At 53.1% G+C, this 24043-nt stretch overlaps 2 protein-coding genes across 2 annotated transcripts in view; one reads left to right on the top strand and one right to left on the bottom strand.

Annotated features, from left to right (window-relative positions):
- Positions 1–24043, top strand: part of LOC104338532 (keratin, type II cytoskeletal cochleal) — a 66023-nt gene that overhangs the window by 26410 nt on the left and 15570 nt on the right. The window lies entirely within an intron of this gene.
- Positions 827–15558, bottom strand: LOC104338531 (keratin, type II cytoskeletal 80). Its single transcript, XM_009944580.2, has 9 exons — positions 15205–15558; positions 11543–11757; positions 6269–6329; positions 5192–5287; positions 2467–2631; positions 1854–1979; positions 1540–1760; positions 1120–1175; positions 827–1029 (listed from the first exon to the last, which is right to left on the bottom strand). Exons 1-9 carry the CDS (start codon positions 15529–15531, stop codon positions 827–829), a joined length of 1470 nt encoding a protein of 489 aa, XP_009942882.1. The 5' UTR covers positions 15532–15558.

Below are 24043 nucleotides of genomic sequence, written 5' to 3'. Positions count from 1 at the left end.
AAGAAATACAACGAGAAGTCCTGCTCGTTGTTAAACGGGAACCAGTGAATATCCCGCTTCCAGGACCTGGCACCACTGTGTGTGGAGTCTGGAGTGCCTTTGGGTGAGGCAGGTGGAGATGCTGTGTGCTAGAGAGATGGCTTAGGAAAAGTTTTAAGGAGTTTTAGCTTTGGTGGCCTAGGAAGGAGTGAGGGGCCTCCCAAAAGGCAGTAAAATCAGTTAAAGACTCTGGAGTGGCCAGGGATCCCCCAGTACAGCCGGCATGTTTGTCACCAGATATGCAAATCCAGATGTCACAAATCCACCTGGCTCAGGGCGTGTACCTGCATGTCCCCACCAGCTGCCTTTGGAAAGCTCGACGCTGCCTTCCTCCCAAAGCCCCGTCGGTGAACAGCTCGCAGAGACACAGGGCAGGGAGAGAGCGGAGAGAGCGGCTTTGTGACACCGCTCAGTGGCTGGGCTGGTGGCTTCTGGCTGCTGTGCTAAAAGCGTGTGTGATAATCCTTTCCCCTCCTGCCGAGTTTCCTATAGGCAGATGTCAAAGGCTGTGAATGCAAATCCTCTGGGGAAGCAGACCTGGAGAAGAAGGTGGTGGTGTGGGTGTCTGCATGGGAGAGTCTCTAATATTCTGGGCTGGATTCTGCTTGTGACTGGTAACAGAGACGTTACGTGGGCTGTTGTAAAGACAAACTTCAAAGAGACAGCCTGGAGTGGGTTCTCAGCCTTTGTCCCTCGGACATTGGCTTTAGTTCGGGGGAAAGTGCTTTAGCCTCATTTGGCTACAGATGCCAACAGGTCTCCTCTGTGCTGAGGGGCTCGGTTTCTCCTAGGAGCATTCCTCGGTGGGCAGGGAGCTGAGCTTTGGCCGGGCACTGCTGGTGAAGGCATCTGCCTCCGGTGCCACTGAGTCGTCGCTGTGGCTTCTGCAGGGCAGCATCTTTGTGCTGCACCCGTTGGGCTTCATCTCACCGTTGGTGCTGCCTGCTCCTCTTGCAAACAGCTTGGAGTTCCTCAAGGTGCTGGCAGAAGCTGCCGGGGTCAAGGGGAATGAAAGGAGGAAGGTTAGAAATGTTTCGTTCACACTCTGCTTCACCGAATTGTGTGCGTAAAGCCACTTACGGTGCTTTGGCCTGGAGTGGACGGTGCTGATGATCGCGGATATTGGTTGCTCCATGCTGCGAAGACAAGGACAGAGTGTGAGGATGCGTGTGGATCTCTGCCGTGCCAGAGCCCTGGAGTCTGGCCGGTGTGAGCTGGGCTACGTGGGTAGAGCCCAGCGCATGGCTGCGTCGTGCAGGCTCAGCCAGCAGCACCTGGGCAAAGCATCATCTAGAGAAGTGCTGGAACCCTCGGATGTGGGGAGTCTGAGGAAAACTTCAGAACACGAAACGGGGCCAAGCTGCGTGGGGACTGCTGGGATATTTTCCAGCTTTGACTGAACCTTTAATACCAGACTCAAAGCTCGGGATTGTCTGCCTTCTCCCTAGTTGTTTGGGTGCATCCCTTCCCCTCTTCAGGCACAAGGAAGCCCGGCTTTACCTGCTCTCCTCCCCTTCCATCAGCTTCCTGTAAGTGAGGATCTCCACATCCAGGGCGAGCTTGATGTTCATCAGCTCCTGATACTCTTTCACCAGGTGAGCCATATCCTCCTTGCTCTTCTGTAGGGCTTCTTCTAGCTTGACTAGTTTGGCTTTGGCATCCTTGAGGGCTGTCTCACCATGCTCTCCTGCTTCTTTGATATGTTCCTCTAGGTACAGGCACTGGTGTTGCAAAGGGAAAAGGGTGGTGGAGGCATTAGCTGTGTTGTAGTTTGAGCTGTACATCAGAGTTTTGTCACCCACCCCAGAACACACCTGGCTCTTCTGGGACACGATGCAGGACCTCAGTTTCTGGATCCGTATGTTCAGGTCTGCGATCTCCCGTCGGCTGTCAAGGAGGTGACCCCCGTAGGTGCCTGACTGGGTGCTTCCTTCGTTCAGCTGCAGGAGAGATGGAAGAGTGGGTTATCTGCGTGCCTCTGCTGCGAGGATTCCCACTGCCCTTGAGGAGAAACACCTAACAGGGGAGAAACAGCGGGTATGTGGAAGGATTTGGGGCTCATTCTTCTGTCCTCTTCTGGCTGTAGCTGTGCCAGGTATAGAGCACACTGTCTCTTGGGGTTAGTGACATTTGTGCTCTGTTTGGAGGAGGGACCAGTGGAAGGTCATCTGTGTCTTAGGTGGGACAGGCTGCCACGGGGAGATGTCTTTGCCTTTCTCCACTGACAGTATGGAGAGCCTAGAGCAACGAAACTACTAATTTACACACCGGAGTTAGGAGGAGTTGGTCTGGGTTAGCACCCTGTCCCTCCCTCCATTCCCGGGTGTAGTCTGTCTCTCCCCATCTTGCTGATTGTTTCTAGGCTGATCTCTCTCCCTCTTCTTTCCCTGCTTCTCCCCCGTACCCATCAGATAAGGAGACAAATACCTTTCTCCTGGTAAGTGCTTCGGCCTCCTCCCAGCTCCGAAGAGCCAGAGCTTCATACTGGGCCCTCACTTCTTCCACAATTCTGCTTAGATCAGGTTTGCATGCGTTGTCAATCCCCAGTACAACAGAAACATCCTTAATTTCTGTCAGCAGCTCCTCGAGTTCCTGAATAGTAAAGAGAGAATAAGACTGAGATACCAAGGAGTCAACAGAGTTACAAGCCAAGAGAGAGCTGAACCCTGACAGATCTGCTGTACCTAGCTAGGCAAAGCATCTTCCCTATGCAGGGTGGAGATGGTGAGATTTCGTAGGTTTTCAGTCTCAGAAATTTGGAAGCTGGTATTATTTTCTCCATAAAATCCAGGCTCAGTCCAGGGTGTTAGTTTGGGGCCTTTGGATGCAATCTGTTAGGAGTCTGACAAAATAGTGCACATGCACTGCATCAAGAGCTGGTCAATTGAACTAATTATCATGCTTCAATATCTATCAGTATTCAGGTGGTGGGCATGTATGTCTTGGGCAAGAAGCAGGGCAGTGGGAATCATTCTGTAGGCTGCTGGTGCTGGAAAGATGCCTTTGCCGAGCTCTGCTTCAGTGTCTGGAGAGGCTGTGGCTGCCGCTTGTTTTATTACAGTCTGCTTTGTGTCTAGATAGAGAAGGGAGAAACAGGACTCTTCTCTGAACACATCCATCACAAGCAGACCTGTTCCACTCCCCAGCGCTGCTCTCGTACGCTGGGGAGACTCAAGCCAGCACGGGGGGAGTGGGAACACACACACACGAGCTGCACTATCACCGACTGGAGTATTTGCCTTTGATAGCTGACGCGGTCACAGCTTTAGAAAAAGGAGCCGAACAATGATGAATGGAGACTCCCCTCAGTGAACCTAAAAAGGACCCTTAATCCATGCCTGGAAACTGCCCTCCTGGGTGGTTTGCATCCAGGCAAGACGTGACTTGGTGCTGAGCAGATGGGGCGCACGGTCACTGGGCAGCTCCCCCCGGCCTCGGACTGCGCCTGCAGGGCTGTCGCTCCTACCCCTATCTCTGCAGTTGCTTCTGATTCGTACCAGCGTTGCCTACGTCTCTCCCCATCTCTTAACCTTTCATCCTGATGGTTTTGTTCTTCCCTTTTGTGCTGAGGGCTCTAATCTCTTAGAGAAGCACTTGTATACCTTGTTTGCCTTGCCTTCCCCTGAATGGGGAAACAAAGGGCACCCTGACGCCAGGATTCATGGATAACAGAAAAATACCCCACCACTCTTCCAAAGAGCAGGATTATTGGTGTATTTTTTCCTGCTGGTGTTTAATCCTTGAACCTTTTTGTTACTTTGAGCAGGTTAATGGCTGTATGAGAAGATGCGTTGTTTGTTGCAAATACTTGAGCATCCTCTGCCGGGAGAGGGGGGAGGGAAGAACCTGGTGGTTTATTAATGAGGATTGAAGCTGGGATTTTCTTCTGATTCATAGCAACATGCTGTGAGCAAAGCTGTCACAAAGTTTTCCTCATATGCCCTTCCACTGGGTATGTGTGCCTATCCACTGATGTCAGTCAAATCAACAGGTACAGGCGAGAAGATGACTAACCTGAACACAAGCTGAGGAGAGGAGAGGGCAGAGAGGGAGGCAGAGGGTAATTTCTGTACATGAAGCATAGGTAAAAAAATCATGCAGCCGTCTGCCAGGACAGCAGTGTGGGACCTGGAGGAAATCAGCTCGAGAAGAAGATCCTCACAGCAGGATCTGATTTCCAGTTCCCCCCGTGAATTGCCTTGTACCAGGAAGAATTTTACAATTCTAGAGAAAGCAAGGCTTCCTGGTTAGTCGCAGGCAGGGAATGTGTTCTAATGCAGTTCTGACGTTGTGCGGGTCCTTGTGTCGCTCTGTGCCTCAGTTTCCCTGCAAGGGCTGATAACATTCCTCTGTCAAGCATTTTAATTGTTTGTATTAGGTAGAATTTAGTCAAATCATTGGTATTCCCAGAACATTGCTGAGCCTGCTTGGTAACATTTTACAGGCTCTGAGTAAGTGGCTGTGATCGCTGCACCCTGTTGGAGTGGATACAGGCACGCTGCAGCCTTCGGGTTTGTCTGAAGGGCCGCAGACTCTGCATCCTTCCCCCTTGGAGAAATCAGACCTGGCCGCGCGTGCTGTCTAAGTGGAAAAGGAGTGTATTGGATTGTGTTAAAGAGCGTCCAGCACCTTGCCCCGGGGCACCATGGCTTGTCCTCCAAATCCAAATCGAATAATATTCAGCTCACTCGTGACTTGGGGCATTTCGTCTCAAGGCAAACGCGGTCGGTGGAGTTCGGAGCTGAGCCCCGAACCAGCCAGCTCGGGCTCGTGGCTGTCAGAGGGGAGAGCCATGGGGCAGGAGGGACATCCTGCTCGGGCTCGTGGCTGTCAGAGGGGAGAGCCGTGGGGCAGGAGGGACATCCCGCTCGGGCTCGTGGCTGTCAGAGGGGAGAGCCATGGGGCAGGAGGGACATCCCGCTCCGATTCAAAACAGAGCTGGTTTAGTTAAGGGAAGGGGATTAGCTCATGAGACTCTGCCGTAAGCCTTCTAATAGTTGTCTGCAGCACCGTGCAGCTCGCCTGGGCAGACTCTCATTTTGGTGTAAATCTGGAACAATGCCCTCTCGGTAGTGGAACTATCCCTAAAAATGCCGTTTCTTTGGGTAGCACCTTGTGTGTTCCGGGGCCAGTCTCCCGATCGCGTTTTTACCTGCTCGTAGATAGTTTTTTTCAAATCCATCAGCTCCTGGAGCCCGTTGAGTTTTACCTCCAGCTCCGTTCTGTGCAGGGAGCTCACATCTAAATCCTACAGGAGATGGAAAGGAAATCAATAGTTGGAGTTTGTAGCAAGCAGTGTTTCCCGCTGCCGCCTGTCCCCCAGCCAGTGCCCTGCCTGCTTTTTATGGGCAGGGGCTTGTGAAACTGCTCTGCTGCTCTACGGGTAGGGACGCTTCTCGCCGGACCTTTTTCCTTAGCAGTTGCTTTTTTTTGGTTTTTTTGAGTGAGTGCTTTGGTGGAAGTCTGAAATGAGGTAGGGTGGAGAAGGAAAAAGGTGGGGCTGGTCCATACCCACTCATCTTTTGTTTGCCACAAAAAGCACGGGTTATTGAAAACTCTGATGCTGTCCATACAGGTCCCCAGAAGTGCCCTTACTGGCTGATGAGTGTGGCAGGGAAAACATGCAATTAGCCATAATGATCGTTTGCGGAGAACGTTTCCTCTGCCTAATAACACCTTGCATTCCTGCACCTTGGATTTTTTTTTTTTTTTTTTCTGAATGGAAAGGCTGTGCACAAAGCTTCCCATTCTGGGTGATACTGAAAGGCAGCTCCTGCTGGGGCCGGCTCTTTGAGCAGGGTGTGGCCGTGCCACGGGAAACCAAAGCAAACAGATTTATCAGGTTCCAGCCTTGCCCAGGCTCTGAGGTCATTCCGAGAGAAAACAGGCCGGCGAGGAGGGGTGCTGGGGTGCAGACCCCCCCGGCCCGGGCTCGCCGGGGCAGCTGCGGTGCGGTTGGGTGCCGGCATGGTCTGACCCCCAGGCGCTGCCGCCCCGGGGTGTTGGGGTAACCACGAGTGGCCCAGGCTCCCTGGGGCTTTTCCTGTTGAAATGGTGACTGTGTTCACCGCTCACTGCTGTCCCCCTGAAGACCTTACAGCCCTGTGGTACCAGGACTCAGCCCGGAGCTGGCCAAGAGCTTAGCTGAGCCTGGACCATCTTGCCTCTCCAGGCTCTCCTGTGACTGGTGTAGAGCCTGTCCAGATGAAAAGCCGCTCTTGCCACTGACCTTTTTGAGCTCCGTGAAGGTGTATTCCATGCCGCTACAGAGGCGAATTTCATCCTCGTATCTAAAGAGAGTGAAAAAAGTAGTCAGAAATTGCATGTGGTGAAAGCCTCTGGGACGCTCAAGGTTGTCTTGCTGGCCCCAAAAAGCACTGGTATCAAAGCTTTCCACTTCTACTGTGCTGTCCCACTTCCTAGACGTACGCTAGACAGCAAGGAGAGAGACCTCTTAGGTGTGGGCATCTTGGACAAGAGAGGGCCCAACAAGCTGCCACACGCCAGCTGCTCTGTATTAACACTGTGAGCACTGAGTCTGAAAAGCCCAGAGTAGACAGGAGGTAGCTTTAATTCCAGTTTAATTTGAGGGCCAAGCAACCTCAGATTACCTCACATTTGCCACAGAAAGAGAGAGTAGGCATGGAGAAGTGAGGTGTGGTGAGTTATTCTCTGTGAAACCCAGTCACATGCCCAAAGACTCCTAAATTTTTGCTCTAAGCCTTCCTCTTGTATTTCTTTCAGGCTTCCTCAGCATTTAATTTCCAGAGTCTTGAGAGTCTTCGAAAGGGAGAAAGCTTTGGCCTGTGAAAATTCCGAGAATGCTGGACTGGTGTCGTAATGTGTCCTAAGTGTAGCACAATTTGTGCAGTAATGCAGGACCTGGCAAAGCAATCCATGGAGAACGGTGCCCACAGAGCAGAAGGTAACAAAAACCGGAGGGGATGGGGTGGAATCCTGATGGCTGAATTCCCAGCAGAGGAAACCCACCCCACAGGTGTTTTAAAACAGGTTTGATAAGGCAGAACCAGGATAGCAAACCTTAGTCCGGGGGCAGATGCCTTTCTGGATGGCCAGCAGCAGATGTGAGAGGGTGGCTGGGGGCCGTCGCTGGCCCTTGGGACAGCGTGTGGCTAGCCCTGCTGTCACTAAAAGCAGGTATCTGACCAGGAAGCCACAGGGTCTTTCTTGGGCCTGGTGTGTGACCAGCAGCGGTTGGTTCATTTGCCGCGCAGGAACATTATGGGATGGGTGTTTGGTATCTCCCACTGTGCTGCTGGACACACCATGGGAATGTTGGCTCTGCTGCAGAGACCAGAGCAGGTCGCGCTCTCAGGGAGGTCGTGGCTTCCCTGCTCTTCCGTGGTACCTCAGCTGCTCTTACCCTAATGTGCAGAGAGCATTTCCAGGCTGTGGATTCAACCTTTCAGCGCCGCTTACGGATGTCACCAAATTGATACGGGGAAGGCTGAGATCTTTGGGAATGGGGTAAAATGGCGTCTCCTAACAGGGCGATGCTGATAAAATTGGGAATGACAGCCATGTTCTGTTGTGTGGTGGTCTGGTGCAGGAACTCCAGTAACTCTCCAGAGCCTTCCCTGCTGCTGTACGAACCTTCAGGAGAAAGAGGAGCTGTGCTTAGGAGCAGGAGGAGGAGAAGGTGTTGGGAACGCTGCACAGGGGATGGCACTGCGGGGCGAGCGGGTAAGTCATGTTAGGAGCTGGCCTGAAACGTCAAAAACAGCTCCCTGGAGCTGTTGCTTCCTCGACAGAGGGGACAGCGAGGGCAGGGAGAGGATCTGACCATCACAGGCTCTACAGTGAGGCACTTCTAAGGTTCCTCTTGAGTACCCCCATGGTGTTAAACTCGCCCTCTCCTTGCCTGCTCTTACAAGGCCAGGTAGCGTGGCTAACGAGATTTGCCTGTCTGGTTTCTCTGGTCTTCAGCTGGAATGTTAGCCATGCTGCCAGCAACTGTGTGCTGAGCTTAATTACAGCCTGCCACTCTTCCTTCATCCTCATTGCATCTCAGCCCAATCCCAGGCTGTCCCAGCCTGCCGAAGCAGCTTCACGCGTTGCCGGGCGCTGACATAATCTTGCCTATTGAACAAACAACACTCCTGACTGAAAGAGAGCAGGCCCAGCCAGCCGAACACGCTCACCACACAGCTCCAGAGGGACCTGCTGGCTGGGAGATGACTCACACTGGGATGGAGCATTCCACAAACACATTACAGCCTTTATCTCCTCAGAGATAATCCTCAAGCAGTCATGCATTGAGGTTTAAATCCATCCCATCTCGATTTATGCATTTAAGACACACTTGAGACAGGCGTCTGGTCGCCTTGGGCCCCTTCCATAGGCAGTAAAGCAACATCAGAGATGAACCAAATCTGAAGCAGGTTGCGTTCCTCTCTGGATGTGCCTTCAAGACTATTATAGGGTGGAGATATAGTGGTGGGATGGATCAGAGCCTGGTGGTGTGAAATTAAGTCAGTCCTCCTCTTGTGGAGCAAGGAAATGAGGCAGGAAGCAGCTGGAAACCAGCGGCAGAGGTTGAAGGTGGAGGGGTGTCGACTGTCTAGCCTTCAGGTGGCAAGATCTGACTAACACGATCCCTGGATCTCAGAAATGGATTCTCTGTGGGCTGCGTGCCCCGTATTTTCCTGCCGTATCTCCCCAGTGCCACACAGAATAGGTCAGCACATGCAAAAATTCCCTGCCTTCCCATTCAAATGGGTCTTTGCATGTGCAAATCGCACGTGTGGGGAGGTGAAGCAGATGTGCAGTCATCCCTACTCAAGTGTGTTTCGGTATCTGACTTTTAGCTTGACTTCCTAAAGAAGCAGGGTTTGAGATCCTGCTCCAGCCTCCAGCGTGCTTCCCTGTCCCCTCTCCATTCTTCTCTGCATTTGGAATTGCTGGTCAAGGGCAACCTAATTTGAGAAGGAAGTGTCGCAGCTCGTTAAATCTCCTGCACGGTTTTTGGGAAGCAGTCCCTGGCTAGAGAAGGCAGGCGAATTGGGGCCTCGCAGAGGGGCACTGGCAGGCAGATTTCACACCTGAAGTGATCTGTTGGGCAGCATCCTGCTCGGGTGGTCGCCATGCGCATGGCGTGCCGCAGCTTGGATGAGAGCATAACCGGTTCAAATGTGCCAATGAAGTTGTTAGCTTTTCCTCCCTGCCAAAACTCCCTTGGGAAAAGAAACCTCCACAGGAGCTGGGAGCCTCCCAGTTTTGCATGGTTTGGGCAGACCATTTGCTCCAGAAAAACAACTGGGCTGAGGCAGCCTCTGGAAGGCGGCGTGCAGGACTCGGCAGAGCCAGCGTGGGTTAGGATGGGGTTGGGGTGCTGCCTGGAGAAGGCTCGGCAGCAGCAGCACTGCTCTCCCCGTGAATCACCAACCGCAGGGAGCAGCACGGCGGATTGTCACCGTCACAGACATCCGCCCGTGCTGGCTTTGGGTGCTAACAGCACCCAATGACAGGGTGGGTTTGGCCTCTCTGCTGCTTAGGTCACCCCCGGCAGGGCTTGTGCCTCGCAGCTCGCAAATGGGAGGAAGCGGGAGGGGAAGGCTCTGCGGATGAAGGAGCAGTGTCATTTCCGAGGGCTGTTTTCCCGTGGCTGTGTAGTCCCACAAAGCGGGAACTCTTCTCAAGACCGACAGATTGGCTGGTCATAAGCTGCTGCCCATTGTGGATTCTCTGCTGTCTAATACTGCACGTGTGCACATGCTGCATCCTGATCTTCTGTCCGTGCTGGGGGTGGGGTGGGTCCTGTTTCTCTAGTCAGTCTCTTTTTTCAGTTTTGAAGGACGTAGCATGTCTTATGCCATTGTCCAGCTGGGCAATAACTGTCCAAGAAAATCAAAAGGCAGAGGGGAACACGCAGCCAGCCTGTTTATATAAGCACTTTTATCCTTAAGAAATCAGGCTGTAACAGAAACGAAGTGCCAGGCATAGGCAATTAATGAGGCAATTGCTGAGTACAAATGTGAGTGCATCCTGTGAGAGCAGATGTGGGTGATTGGCCTGACATTTGTGCACCAGCCCAACCATTTTCCTGACTGTCAAGGAATAAACCAAGAAGTATCTTTTATAACCACAAGGCCGCAGAGCAGTTACTTCCTTGGGGAAGTGCAAGGGAGACCAAGTGCTCCAGAGACGGATGAGAGGGTTTGACCTTTTTAGGGCAGGGAGTAAATGGCACAACCCATACTGTGGCTTCCATCCAAGCTCAGGGTTGCTACCTGTCAGCAGCACAAGCATCGGTGAGCCCGAGTCTTGTCGTGAAGGCAACATCCAAGTAAACTGCAGACAGACACCCGCCAAGAGGAATTTGGGTATTTCTAGGCACCTGGATCAGCACATCACTTCTTGAAGGATGCTGAGCATAAGGATTTCAGCGTAAGGTCAAGAACCAAACTCCTAGTTCCTGTTCCTGCTCTGCTACGAGCTCGCTGCGTGAGCTGGAGTAAGGCGTTTAACTGCTGCATCTCCGTTAATACAAGCGGAGGTATCGGTCCTTCCCCTCATTTGCAGACACGTTGGGTAGCTGATTTAATCAAAGTCTGCAAAGAGCTTTAAGGTCCTTGGGCTAAACTCTAGAGAAGGCACTGTTATTATTTATGTATCACTTCATGCATCGGGAACAGGTTTGGGCTATTACGACAGCGATGGCTGTCGGTGCCAGCGGCAGGGTCGTGCCTTAGCATCCCTCTTCTGTTTTGACAGTGCCCGTACGTGGGTCTTTGCTACAAATCAACATGGAAGACTCTAGAGAGCTGGTGTAGGCAGATGGGTGTAACTGTAGGGGAAAGAATCTAATTGTGGATTCATCTGTGGTATGCAAATGACACCGATAATAAGAAAAGCATTATCTTCTTGAATGAGCCATGGTACATCTCAAATGCTCTTATCTGAAGATCTCAAAGCTCTTGGCAGAAGCAGCGATAAGCACGTGGCAGCTGGTCCTCCCTTAAACTTTCAGCTGCCTCAATATTTTCTGTCAGGTGGTTTTCTAGATAAAAGTCTGACTTTTTTCGTCAAAGCAGAATTTTGCGTTAAATGTTGGGAGGTGAAGGGGGGAAGGGAGGGACGTTCGTTAATACTGAGCAGCCTAGATCCATAGAACGGTTTGGGAAGGAGGTTCTGGCTTGTGATAACAGTGTGGAAAAATAAATATTTCTCTGTTTTAGTGGCTACCATTCCTGATAATACTGTTCCCCAGAGCTGTTCTCTGGCCTGAGGCATTTCCCAGATGCCCTGCACTCTTTGGTGTTTTGCTTTGTATGGCTTTCTGTTCAGCTCTGGTTAATCAGGAAGAGGCTGGGATGCTGACTTCTCAAATACACAGATCTGTGCACACCAGACCAGGGGTTTGTTCCTGGGAGTAACAGGCCGTCTGCATTAAATCAGTGGCACGCTACTCTGTGCACACAGCTGAACCAATACCTTTGAAACACGTTCCCCCTTGTGATATCCAGCTGGGCAAGACACCTACTTGCTTCGAAAGTTATCCATGGTGTTCAGGACCTTTGTCAGCTCCGACTCAAGATTTTCCTGCTCGTAGTTGAGCACCTTCATCTCTTGATTCATTTTGCTCATGTACTCATCGTAGATGGCCTTGACATCCGACTCGGAGTGGGAATTGTCTTGATCCTTTAGGAAGTTCCACCTTGTCGTCAGGATCTTGTTCTGTTGCTCCAAGCACTTGACCTGCAGAAGAGGTTTCAGAGACATCAGTAACACCAACAGCCAAAAGCAAAGCTGGCTGCTCCTGCCAGGGCAGGAGACCTTGACATGGAGACCGTCAGAGTAGTGAGAAGCTGCTGGAATCAGCAGAGGTCTCTAAGCAAGAACGAGAAATCCGCTGAAGAGCAGGCCATTCTCTAAATGTTTTACACATTGTTTTACACATTGGCTGCTTACTACTTGCTTGATAGAACAAGCTCACATCAAAATGAATGAGCATCTCTTATTAAGTCACTGAAAAACAAGAACTGTTCAGTGCTGGTCCCCTTTGCCTCCAAACATATTGAAGTGAAGGCAGAATATCCACCACAGGTCATGTCCAGGGTGAATGGAATTCTGATTTAATACCTCGGATTGGCACAAACAGAGGCAGCTCCTCTCAAATCTGTAGGATTACACCGTGGTGAAGTTTAAATAGTGAATCTGAGTCCTGGTTTGTATTGCAAAGCAACACAGACAAGGCCTGTAGGAACTCCAGAGAACAAGGAAAAGAATTACAGACTCCACATGAGGTCTGTGTGTGTGTGTGCCCGTCAGCTTGAGAGAGGATACACTGCATTTTCATCCACCCAACGCTTGATGAGTCTGGCACTCTTCTTTCCTGATGTTCACAATCTTAACAGTAATCTTAACAGTTATCACCTTCAAAGCTCTTGGGTAACTTCAATTAATTATCTAATTGCTGCCGCGCTCTCTTAGTGCTCTGTGAACAAAACCCAGCTCCTTCAGTCACGTTTTGGCTGGTGATTTGTGAGTTGTCTCCAGCAGTGCCCTCTGCTCTGTCACGGAGACATTTCAACGCCGATACTATGCCCTGCGTGCTGGGAGGAGTGGGGGACAGATGCTATCAGGCCTGAACCTTCTGCCTGGCCTTCAGCTTTGACTTGAACTTTCTGCGGCCCCAAGCAGCATCCGTGCATTGAAGAGTTCCCAGCTCCTGAGCCCTGCGCAGATGCGCACCGTGAGAGACAGCAGCTTTTTGGGAAAGAACTCTGAACGGGGAGAAGTGGGAAGAGAGAGCAGCCAAGCAAAGCAAAAGCGTCACAAGTGTTGGGGTCTTCCAGGTCTCCCTGTTAGAGACCCGGTCCTTTCTTCCCGGTATCTCAGCACACGGCTGTACACATCCCATCAGTGGTCCAGTCAGCTGACTGGCTGTCTTGTCCTGGCACAAAACCAGCGTGGGACGCTGAGGACCAGGGGATGATGCTGCAGTGGAGCCAGGAAGGGACATTGGAGCTGGCACAAGTAAGTGGCCTCTGGGGCTACCAGGAGCCAACTGGGCCATTTGCTCTCTTGTCCGAGGCCTCTCAGGGATTGTGACAGAGCATCCCCCCGCAAGGCTGGGATCAGCCTGTGGGGTTGGCTGTAGGTAGGGACCAGCGTCTCATTTTAAGGCAGCGTCCCCGTTTGCTGCTGGGACAGTAAGTGACTGAATGCGTTGGCTGTTGTTCTAAGTCCATCTTTGACCCCCAAATCAAGTCTCAGTTCCTGACCTTGCTCCTAAACCTTAGCTGCTCTTCTTTTTCCCCTCACTAACTGTTCAGTTTCTTTCCTGTTCCCAAACCATACCTATCCCCTAGGCTGAACTGCTTACATCTTGGCTTCTTACACAGTGTCCATCTTAGCTGAAATTCTTCCTTGCAGTCTTTTAACATGAGTTCTGCAGCAGGAAAATCACCCAGATCTGGCCACGTTTCCCAAAAAATCATGCCTGAATGCAGAAATGACCAAAGCTTGGTCCTCGGAGGCCTCTGCCTCTGTGCTGCTCAGGCTAAAGGCAGGGCTTCAAACAGGGGCTTCCCTGTCTTCCACCTGGCCATATCGGGATGGAAAATAAATACTAGCAGATCTGGAACAGCGTGCTGGAAAGCCATCATCAGCAAACTCCTAAAGTTAGTGTGGTCAATTATCTGAGGAATTAGCCGCTCAGGCTTGAGACCATCTGAATTCCTGATTAAAAAGACAAGTTCTCTTTGACCAGGAAGTGTCATTACTTTCCTCTGGAATGAGGGCCTGAGGCGGATGGCTGGAGTTTGCCGCTTGCTGTACCACTTGAAGCTACAGCCATCGAAGCTAAATGCTGGACCTGCTAGCACTGAAGCCAAAGCCACCCAGCTAAGGTGGGGCATTTGTATCTTCTGTCCATCAGGCCTTGTAATGCGTGCTTTTCAGCAGGCCACCAGATTGGGACTATCTGGAAACCTGGAGGCTCCCTCACTTCTTCCATCCCGGTTTGCACGGAACAGGCTCGTGCACGTGGTCTGGCTCATGTACGTGTTGTCACTGCGTGGTCTTCTCTCATCTCCCCTACCCCCATCCTTTCTCCTGAGGTCTGGTTTCTGAGCAGGGCTGACATCCACACAAACCCCGACCTCTCGATTTGGATGCTCAGAGGACCAGGCCTGCGGCACAGACAGCACAACCCACCTGGGGGATTTCCAGCCAGGGGTTCTCCACATTCTCGTTGCCGAGATCTGTGCTTGGAAAAGCACAGACATGGAGGCTGCTGTGCCCCTCCATCCAGGGGCAGCCCCCGGGTACCAACGCACGCCTGCTTGCGTACGTAGGTGTGGTTGGTTCGCAGCTACACAGTTTGGATAGATGCTATGGGAGATGGTTCCCCCACCCTGCTCCTTCCCAGTGTGAATTCAGGTCCTCGGAGAGGTAGAGTTAAAACAAAACAAAAAAATCCCAAGCCATAGTAGTTTGGCATGGAGTGCCTGTATTGTAGACTGCAGTGAAGCAATCCTCCTAGGAGATTACCATCTGTTTACAGAGCACCAGGGCTTTGCAGAAACCTGCCTCGGCTAGGTGAGTTGTTTTCCTTTGAGAAAACCTTCTGCCTTCTCATGGATCTTAAGAGATGAAAGCAACACTTTCTTGGCTAAGCACGCAACCCCTCACAATAAAAGCCACAGAGCAGGAAGGTGGGCGGGGGGGTCTCCCTTGCCCACCACACCACTGCGGAGGTGAATTCCCAGCTCTCCTTAGCAGCCAGAGAAGAATGTGAGCTGCAGCCTTAACCAGCGTCGCTGCCCGTGGCTGTTTGTCTGCTATGGGACCCGAGGCCTGCTCTGTCCGTCACCGTGCCTCCGCTGGGCAGGCAGGGCAGAGCTGCCCATCCTCCCCGAGCACCCGGGGGGTGGCTGGCGCAGCAAGGGCGATGCGCGGGCTGCCCGATGCCGCTGACCTCAGGTGCGGCCCAGTGTCACCTAGAGCTGATGCTAGCCCTTGTTAAAGCAGACAGCACTGAAGGAATAACTAACTGGGTAATTAGCCTAATATTCAGAGGCTAGCAGTGGTTAGCTGAAGGCCTTGATAAGTCTCCTGAGAGACTGGTTAGTATCTGCTTCCCCACCACCACTGTCCTCGTCCCCGTGCTGCGCCGTGGTCCTCAGTAGCCCACCTTACCTTCTCAATTAGGGTCGCAAACTGGTTGTTGAGCAACTTGATGTCCTCTTTCTCCTGCTGCCGCATGGCTTGGAAGTCGGGATCGATGTCGAGGTGCACAGGGGCCAGGAGCCTCTCGTCGATGGAGAAGGAGGAGTAGGAGGAGCACCGGTACCCGCCATCCCCGTGGAGGCTGAGTGTGCTGTAGCCATTGCCGGCCAGCCCGTTGGGACTGCAGCGGCCCAGGCGATCCGGGGACGGGCTGGCTGCTTTTCGTCTGCTCATGTTCCCCGACACCTCCCAAGAGGAGAGAGAGCCACTGGTGAAGGCTTTGCAAGGGTTAGTCATGCTCGGCTTGTGGCTGTGCTGCTCAAGGGGAGGGGAAGGGAGAGAAAAAAAAGAGATGAAGCTTTCGTGCTGCAGCTGCCTCAAAGGGAAGGAGAGTAGTGGCACGCTAAGGAGTTTGGTCGGCTTAATTCCTGTCTCCTCAGCTCGTGGGTTGGCTAATGAATTACAAGCACCTGTTCTCCTATGTTCATTAAACGGAGGAGGGTGTAACCGTTGATGTAATCCAGATCAACCTGTTGGCTTTTTATTTTTTTTCTTCCCCTCCTCTCTCTGTATCCTCCTTTCTTCGGGAGCTTGTTTGTGTGGTGAGGGCATAGGCACTCACAGCAAAAACAAATCACTCACAGGTAATTCGCTGGGCCCGAAGCAGCTGCTTTCCTCATCCTTAAATGGTGAAGAAAGCTGTCAAAGGTGCTGGGCTGTAGCAGGCTCGGGGAGGAGGGCTCTGAGCATGGCCGCTGTGCTTCTGCTTGGCACATGGAGCCTGCCTTCAGCCCCTGGCTGGTTTCCAGCCAAAATCTGCAGGAAGGAATTATGATTTCAAACACTCCCCCACCAAAAAAAAAAAAATCACAAAGAAAGAGTCTGAACTGGCTGAGGGTAGGAGTTTGGAAATGCATCTCAAGCTCCTTGTGATGAGAGGTGCTCGTGGTCTTCCTCTGACCACACAGGCAGATCGCGGAAACTTCTGGTGCTCTGAGTGTTTTAGGGACGATAGGTCTGGTTTTGAGACCTCTGGGTGTGGGGGCCGAGCATCATAGAATCGTAGAATAGTTTGGGTTGGAAGGGGCCTTTAAAGGTCATCTAGCCCTGAGGTTATTCTGTCATCTGGTCTGGGAACGATGGAGAGCTTCAGAACCTCTAGACACCAAGCTGGTTCTTAGAAGTGCCTAAGTCCACCGTCAGCCGCCGCACTCCCACTCCTCGACAGCCCTTGAGAAGCTGACACCCCAAACCACTGTCTTTTAATGAATTTTAGGCTGCTGAGGTGGCACGCCCTTAAATACCTGTTTGGACCTAGGTGTAAATAAATGCTGGACATGGCTTTCTGGAAAACATTTTCCTGCTTTCCCTCAGTTTCTCATGTGAAAAGTCAGGACAGAGGAGCACCCGTTTCTGCCTCTTTTTGTCTGTTGCATTGGAGCGTTCTCAGGAAGAGGGGATGGTTCTCTTTGGCCAAAATGGAGAATTTCCATTTTGTGGGAAAGCTGCTGGTTTACAGTCTGGTTCTGCCCTGTGTTGGAAGATGAGCTGGGAATTTCCCTGCCAAGTGAAGTGAAGGAAAGCTTGGATCTGTCACAGACCTGCTTCAACAAGAAACATAACTGATGATGTAGTAGTTTCTGTCTGAAGAAGGAATTCAGAAACAAGGTGACCCGTTCTAGTAGGTTAAACTTCATGCGTGGTTTTAATATTTTGCCCAGAACAGTGTGCTGCATGCCCAGCGCATCCCTTCCCAGGGAAAACATTTCCCCCAGTGATCTATCTGAATACTGTGTCCCTCACTCAACAAATCCACGTCAGGACTTTTCTGTTTAATCCCGACGATTTGTTTTAAGGATTAAAACTGAATGTGTGGCTGGGAGATGACAAAGCTCATGGCTCTTGCAAGGTGAGGTGAGATTATCTTGCTCATCGTGGGCTCCTCGCTTGTGGCTTTGGGGTTGCAGGCACAGCAGTCTTCCTGATTAGCATCAGGTCATGGGGTCACCTGGCAGGTTTTTTGCTTCGTTTGGTGCTGAGGGCAGTTGGGATGGCTCCCTGGGAGGTGGATTTAGGTGAGTTCAGTGCAATAGCGGCTGGCAGCAGTGTTCTGCACCGAGCTAGGCAGGGTGTTGCACGGTTGTGTTTTGCAAGACCCCAGAAAGCACTGCTGCGGAGAAAGCGCTGCGGGCCGTCACATCAGCAACCGCATCTGCCCGAGCATCGAGCCCTGCTCCTTTCCCTAAGTATCAATTCTTCCTCTCCCCACCCCCCACCCCTTTTTTTTTCTTTGAAATGAAATTTCTGACACGGGACCCAGCCTGTGAGGATGTCCGGTTTGGCTGAAATGGCGTCTCCTGGTAGGGAATGGCACAAAACGCTCTCCCGGTGATCAGGTGGAGGTGCGAGACGTCGCTTGGTGCCTGTTGAGTCCCGGTTCCTGCGTGGCATCGTGTGCTGCATCCCACATCCTCTGTTCGGTGCTGGAGGCGGGCACAGAATCATTCTGCCAAAGAAAGATGCGGAAGAACGATGGCTTAGGATTAAAGCTGTGACTGATGCTTGGGAAAGGCCGGGCGGAAAGCCCGTTTTCCCTGGTTCCAGAGGCTGCTCTACTCTGAGATGAGCGAGGGTGTTCAAAGTCCTGCCTCCTTCCAGAAGGACGGATATAATTTGCAATAACCCTCGAAGCAAAGTGTTTGCAAGTGGTCATCTCTGCTGGCAGGTGATGTGAAGACCTTGCAGAGAGAGGATTAACCTGCTTTCTCACCTCTCCTTTCTAGGTGCCAAGGCCAAAGCTCCAGTCGTCCCGCGTGCTAGGCAGAGGGGCAAGAAGGGATCCAGGCTGCTGGCGTTGGCTCCTGGGGGCACCCGCATTTCGGTGAGGCCAAGGCATCACTGTGGCAATGCCCGGCAGCTCGGCACCGAAATGATGCTGCTCGTTGGTGTCCGAGGTGCGTTTAGCAGTGCGGAAACCTGTGCACCCCATGCTGTCGTTTCAAGGATGGAGAAGGAGGGGCTGCTTTACACAGTGGCAGCCAAAGCCTTGCTACATGTTTCTCTGTCATGCTGTCTTCCCTGCCCTATGGGAGAGGCAGTGCTGAGTCAGGGTGTGTCTTCCCTTCCTGCTGATGTTCTCGATGCTCCTCCTCGGCCAGGTATTTGGTCCAATTTGGAATGGGCCAGTCTCCAAAACTGGACTTTGAGATTTGGCGCCAGCCTTCTTGGCTACACAGCAAAACAAGCTAAAAAAGGAGAGGGACAAGAGGAAGGTGGTAACAAGGTGGAGAAGGCTCTGGAGGATGCGATGAAGGGTCCGGTCGCCTCCAGCTCAACGGCCTTGTCCTCCTGCTCTCCTAGTGTTGCTTGCCTGTGTCCTTGCAGCCTGGTCTGGCTTGTCTCATCCATCTGGATGGAGTCATCGCCATCCAAAGATGCTGAGTGGTTCCAGGATCTCCCATTCTGGGTATGTCTGGAGCAAGGCAACGTGTTGCGTTGAGTTTGCAATGAGGTTGGCTGGTAGGTTGAGGTTTGGGGCTGGGCACGGGGTGGCTGAAACCATCACGGGGTGGCTTAGGGGCACGTAAATCTTTGCAGACAAACCTAAAGAGTCTTGTCACCCTTCCCTTGATACGTGGAGATTTATCCTGGCCATCTGGAAAATCGCCTTTTAGGGTTATTGGCTCAACAGGTGTATGCATAGTAGAATAATTTATTTATCAAGGTGCCATAAGTAATTGCTGTTTATTAAGTGTGGGTAATGCATGAAGCATAAACAATAAATCAGCATTTGCCCCAAGGAATCCAAATGATGAAGGTGAAGCAAGACAGAGACAGGCTGAGGGATGCAGAGAGCTGCGGAGGTAATGAGTGGGTCAGCAGGACTTATTGAAGCCTCCTCGGGCACGCGACGAGCGTCTGGAGCGGGAGCCGTGCACGTTAAGCCCGGTGACACATGGCAGGGGAATGGCTGATGTTGTGGCCACAGGTAGGACAGGGCAGAGCAGCTGCAGGTTACTGGTTCCAGAAAGCCCGGTTCAGTCCACTGAGTTTACTTCAGGTTTAAAAAAAAAAAAATAACAAGAGGGCCTGTTTTGTCCAGCGCTTGGTTTGCTTTTGTTAAACTTGGCTGCTGGCCCTGTTCCTGTGGCAGGAGAGGCGTTTGCCTGCTCTGTGGCATGCGCTGGAGATCGGTTGATTCTCCGGGGTCACAGGCCAGCGGCGCTGCCCGGGGCTGGGTTTGTGGTGAGGGGCTTTGGCTGCAGAGACGCCTGAGCCCAGCTCTGCCTCAGCCCCGCTCTGCAGCGCCCGGCGGCGAGGGGAAGGGGCTGGGCAGGGCTGGAGGCAATTCCCGGCCGGGGCTGCGGCGGGACAGCCGGGGACACGCTGCTGACCATGGCGTTGCACCCGAACTGGGCACGCGTGTGGTTTGCCATTGCTCTCCTCGTCCGGCCCTTCCCAGCCCTGGGGGCCAGCGGACGGGCTCTGCGGGCAGCGCTGCAGCCACCCTGCCCGTGCTGGGATCGGGGCGTGCTGGCTGGGGACAGGAGAATGTCACCACAGGCTGTGGGGCTTTGTGGTCCCTGGTTTGGGGGGTGGTTGGAGGTAGCTCTGCAGCCTCCCTTAGCCCCACTCCATCCCTGCTCTTTCCTTCTCTCTCACTTATTCCTTCTTTCCGTGCTCATCCACCCTTCTAGTGTCTCACTGCTATTCCTACCTCCTCCTTTTGTTCCTTTATGTGCCTGCCCAGAGCCATCCACATCCCCTTCCTCCTGCCAGCCCCCTTCCTTTCTCCCTCCTTTCTGATTTCTGGGTGAAACAGTGCATAGCTAAAACTCGGCCCTGTAAGCCACTTCCCCCAAAACAGGCGTCACTGGCAAAGAATTTATAGAAGAGTTTGGAAGGCAGGACGGGACGTGCCCACATCTGCTTCGCACACGGGAAGGTTTCCAACCCATCTGCTGCGCTCTTGGTCACGTAGTTTCCAGGAAATCTCAGGTATCGAGAGAAATCAGTAGGACGAGCTGAGCGGTGGTGACATCACTTGTTTCTGCCGGGTGCTGCGGGCCCTTCCCTGCCCGCTGTGCGAAGGGGCAGGGCGATGCCGCCCGTGCCGGGGCCGGGGACGCAGCTGCTGGGCACTGGATCGACGCCGGACAGCATCGTGTCATCTCCTAATGAAGGGGCTCTGCGTCGTCTTGGAAACTGCTGCTTCATTTTCTCAGTTGAAGGCTGTCCCAAAGTCTGTGAATCTCCGCGTGTCCTCGGCTGTCCGTCCTCCCTGCTCGTCCCCGTGTCAGCTGCTCTGCTGAGCTATGCTGGGAGCCTGAAGGTTGCCAGTTCCCGTGCTGACAGCCCGTCCTGTTCCTCTGGCGAATCGCTTCTCCTTCTTCTGTGTCCCTGTTATAAAAAGAGCAGAAATGAGAGGCGCAGTGTGAGGATTTACTGCTTGGTGTTTCTCAATCCACACTGGAGCAAATGACTGCATTCCTTTCCGACAGCACCCAGTATCCGCCGCTCTGATTACAATCTGGCTCTGTGCTCTTGTGTCACTTTTAATTAGACATTTTGTTTCTGCATTGTGTGTCATTCTCACATGGTTTGCAGCATAAATAATGATGTATTGTGTTTCGGTGGGTACTGCGAGCCTTTAGCTCTTAATGAGGTTGTGTGGGTATTTGTAAGTCCATCTGCCTGTTTTGCAACACGCAGGTTCTGAGGCTAAAATGCACTGGGATCTTTTTTTTGGGGGGGGAGGCTGAAGACATCAAAGTGGGAAGTTAGAAAGTGGACGTTTGCGTTGGGAATTGCAGAAACAGATAATTTTGCCCCAAGGTGGGGACTGGTGGTTGAGGAGAGTGATCCCAGCCTGCAGCGAAGCCACTGCTAAACTCAGTGAGCCCAGAAACTCCCGCGAGCTGGGAGCGGGGATTTGGTGGGGGCGGGAGTGGGAGAAGGGGACGGTGTCACTGCCTGGGGCTGGTGTTAGGACAAACTGACAATTTGCTGTGAGATCCAACAAAGGTGGGGTGGGAGCTCCTCGTGCTGCAGAACCTGTGTGCCTCTGTGCCCCTCGCTTGCCTTGCGCCTGCGCTTCTCCGAGGCCACGTGCCCAAACTGTCGGGCAAAAAGTCTGAGTTTCTTTCTTTTCCCCCCCCGGCCGCTTTCGTGAATCGGATCTCAGCCTCCCACTTCTCGCCTCGTGCCACCAGCACCGTTCTGGACCAGGCGCCAAGCGGGCGTTCAGCCGTGCCCACACCTCCGCACGGCTCTCCCGGGGCGGTTTGGCGTGCGGGCGGGCCCGGCCCCTCGGCGGCACCGGCTCTGCTCCCGCTCGCCGCTTCGGTCTCTGCGCACAGGGGCGGCTGCTGCCTGCGTGGTTTTGGGGCTGGGCTGCCCCCAGGGACCCGTTAACTCCCAGAGCCTCCTCTTCGCAGTGTGGTGTGCGGTCGGGAGCCGCTGGCCGTCCCGGCGTGGCTGCAGGGGAAGCTTTGGCACCGAACAGCGTGCCCCGTAGTGTGGCTCGGCAGGCTCGTAGCGTGCGCGCGGCGCGGGCACGGGCCCGAGTCAGCACCTCGGGGCGGAGGGAGGAAGCGCCCGCTTGCTTGGCTCCGTCCCGGCTCGGTGGGGATGGTTATGACGTGGCATGGCCGGGTCGCGTGTGCCCGTGTGACTGGTCCCGCGCAGCCCCACGCGTGTGTGTGTGTGTGTGTCAGGGCCACGCTGGCACTAAGCCCAGGGGCGAGTCTGTAATCCCTGTCAAATCTGGTACCGGATCTGATTCATCCTGATTTTTAACTCCTGGGGTCAAATTCTGCGCAACTGATCCATTCCTGGTGCTCGCTTGGTGAACGCGGGAAGCTGGAAGCTCCGTCCTGCCTTGAAGGGCCCTCGTGTTTTTTTTCACACTGGGTGAAGCCGCCCCCCATGCTGTCCTCAGCATCACGGAGAGCCGGTCCCACTCCTGGCACTATTTTTCCTCTTCTCCTTTTCCTTCCAAACCTCTCTCCTCGCACGCTGTCCTTGTGAAACCTGCCTGGAGCGGAGCCGATGGCTGGAGGTGGCTTTGGGTGCTGGCGGGTGTAGGGAGGGGACGGCTGGGTGCTGGGGCCGGAGCAGGTTTCTCTGAGCAGCAGGCACGGCCGTGGGTTGCCCCAGCCCCACGCAGCGCTGGACCGGATCTTCCCTCCCCTCCCACAGACCTGGAAAGAGTCATTCATGTCATAGGCCGTGTGGGCAGGGGCAAGATAATTAGAATTACAATTATTATTGTCATAGTTGAGTGTATTGATTACGGAGGCGTCTGACACAGAGCCGCCGCACCCTCTGCTGCCATCAGCACCTCGGGCCGGGCTCCCCGGCCGGTCCAAGGCTGCAGACTTGCCCTTTGCTCCTGCTGTAAATCCTGCTGCCAAGTCCCAGGCCGGGACAAGACCAGAGGAGAGGGGGGGCTGCGCCTCCCTTTTGGCTTCTGTTTGGAAGCTGCCAACCCTGTCACATTTGGGTTCAAAGCTGGGTGCTGGAGCAGGGTGTCTTGCTGGCTGAGATACAAACGCTGAGATAAAATACCTGGCCGGTGCGACAGCAGACGGGTGGCAAGTGCTGCAGCCCAGATCAGGGGAGCGTGGTTCTCCTTGTTTCTGTATTTCCCGTGTTTGCAATTGCAGGAAGAGCCCCCTTGTCTCCCTGAGAGCTGAACTCGCCCCTCTGTAAGCAGGGCTAATCATCTCAGCTTGGTAATTACAGCTGTAATAAAACTCTGGTAAGAAATTAATCGTTTGAAATTTTTTTTTCCCTTTTCTTCTTCTGACCGTGAGTCATCTGCAAAGAGGTCCCACACCGCTTTGGTCTGGCCCCTCTGCCTCTGCTTTTCTGCATCTCTGCCTCTCACGAAATTATTCGTGTGTTCACAGGTCGAGTTCTTTTGGGTAGATCCTGCAAGCTCCCGTTTTTACACATTGAACGTGTTGAATTCCAGCAGCTGCACATGGAAAACGTCCCTGCTGTGGGCAACCCCCGTGCCTGGCCAGGAGAAACCGCCTCTGGAAACCCTGGCTGGGACGAACCACCCTCGGCAGCCGGACAGTTCACGCGGAACCTGAAGGAGTTTTTGCAGTCCGATAGCCTGAAGATTCAGACGAATATTTGCAGCCACGTGTTTGGTAGCACATTGCTCCGTGCGTAGGGAGTGGAGGGAGGTGAGTCGGGTTTTACTCCGGGCTCTCCCACGTAATTCCTGCCTGCGGGACAGCTTATCTCTGAAGCACCACATGCAGTTCTGTGTTTCTTTGTTGTTTTTCTTCCTGAGGAGTGTTTACTGGGCAGCAGATCGGTTTGGACAGCTCTGATTTTGCAAAAGATCTTGGAATTTGTAACTGGGGCCAGAGGCTGCGGAGCAACTTCGCTCCCGCGTAGTCACCAGGGTGAGGATGGTTCTTTGTGCCGTGGTAGCTATTAAGAAACCCGGTCATTGTCCACAATTACATTGCGCCAAGGGCTGTACAGACACCGGTGAACTGGGATGTCTGCCTCGCTGGATGCTGAGTATTTTGGGGGAAGTAAGACCTTAATCCTTCCTGGACTTGGAAATGGAGGATCAGTCAGGGTAAAGTGGCATCGCGCCATTGACTCTGCCCAAGCTGTGTCAGACGAGACAAAACTTTGATAAGAGCATTTCTCGTTGATGACTGTGCTCGACCGTTTCTCCTTCCTTGCTGCACTCACTTTGCGGCGTTACCCTTTAACCTGAGCATGAATCAGGCCCACAGCCTCCTCTAAGAATGCCGAGTGCTGCTGCACTGCTGTTATG

Source organism: Opisthocomus hoazin, chromosome 32 (genome assembly GCF_030867145.1).
Source record: "Opisthocomus hoazin isolate bOpiHoa1 chromosome 32, bOpiHoa1.hap1, whole genome shotgun sequence".
NCBI classification, from domain to species: Eukaryota; Metazoa; Chordata; class Aves; order Opisthocomiformes; family Opisthocomidae; genus Opisthocomus; species Opisthocomus hoazin.
Note: the sequence above shows the minus strand (reverse complement) of the source record. Positions and strands in the feature narration are given on the sequence as shown.

Coding starts and splice junctions, on each gene's coding strand:
- LOC104338531 (XM_009944580.2), bottom strand. CDS start 15,531: ATGACTAACCCTTGCAAAGCCTTCACCAGTGGCTCTCTCTCCTCTTGG. Junction 11,758..15,204: donor TTGCGACCCTAATTGAGAAG/GTAAGGTGGGCT, acceptor CCTCTTCTGCAG/GTCAAGTGCTTGGAGCAACA. Junction 1,030..1,119: donor CCACTCCAGGCCAAAGCACC/GTAAGTGGCTTT, acceptor TGACCCCGGCAG/CTTCTGCCAGCACCTTGAGG.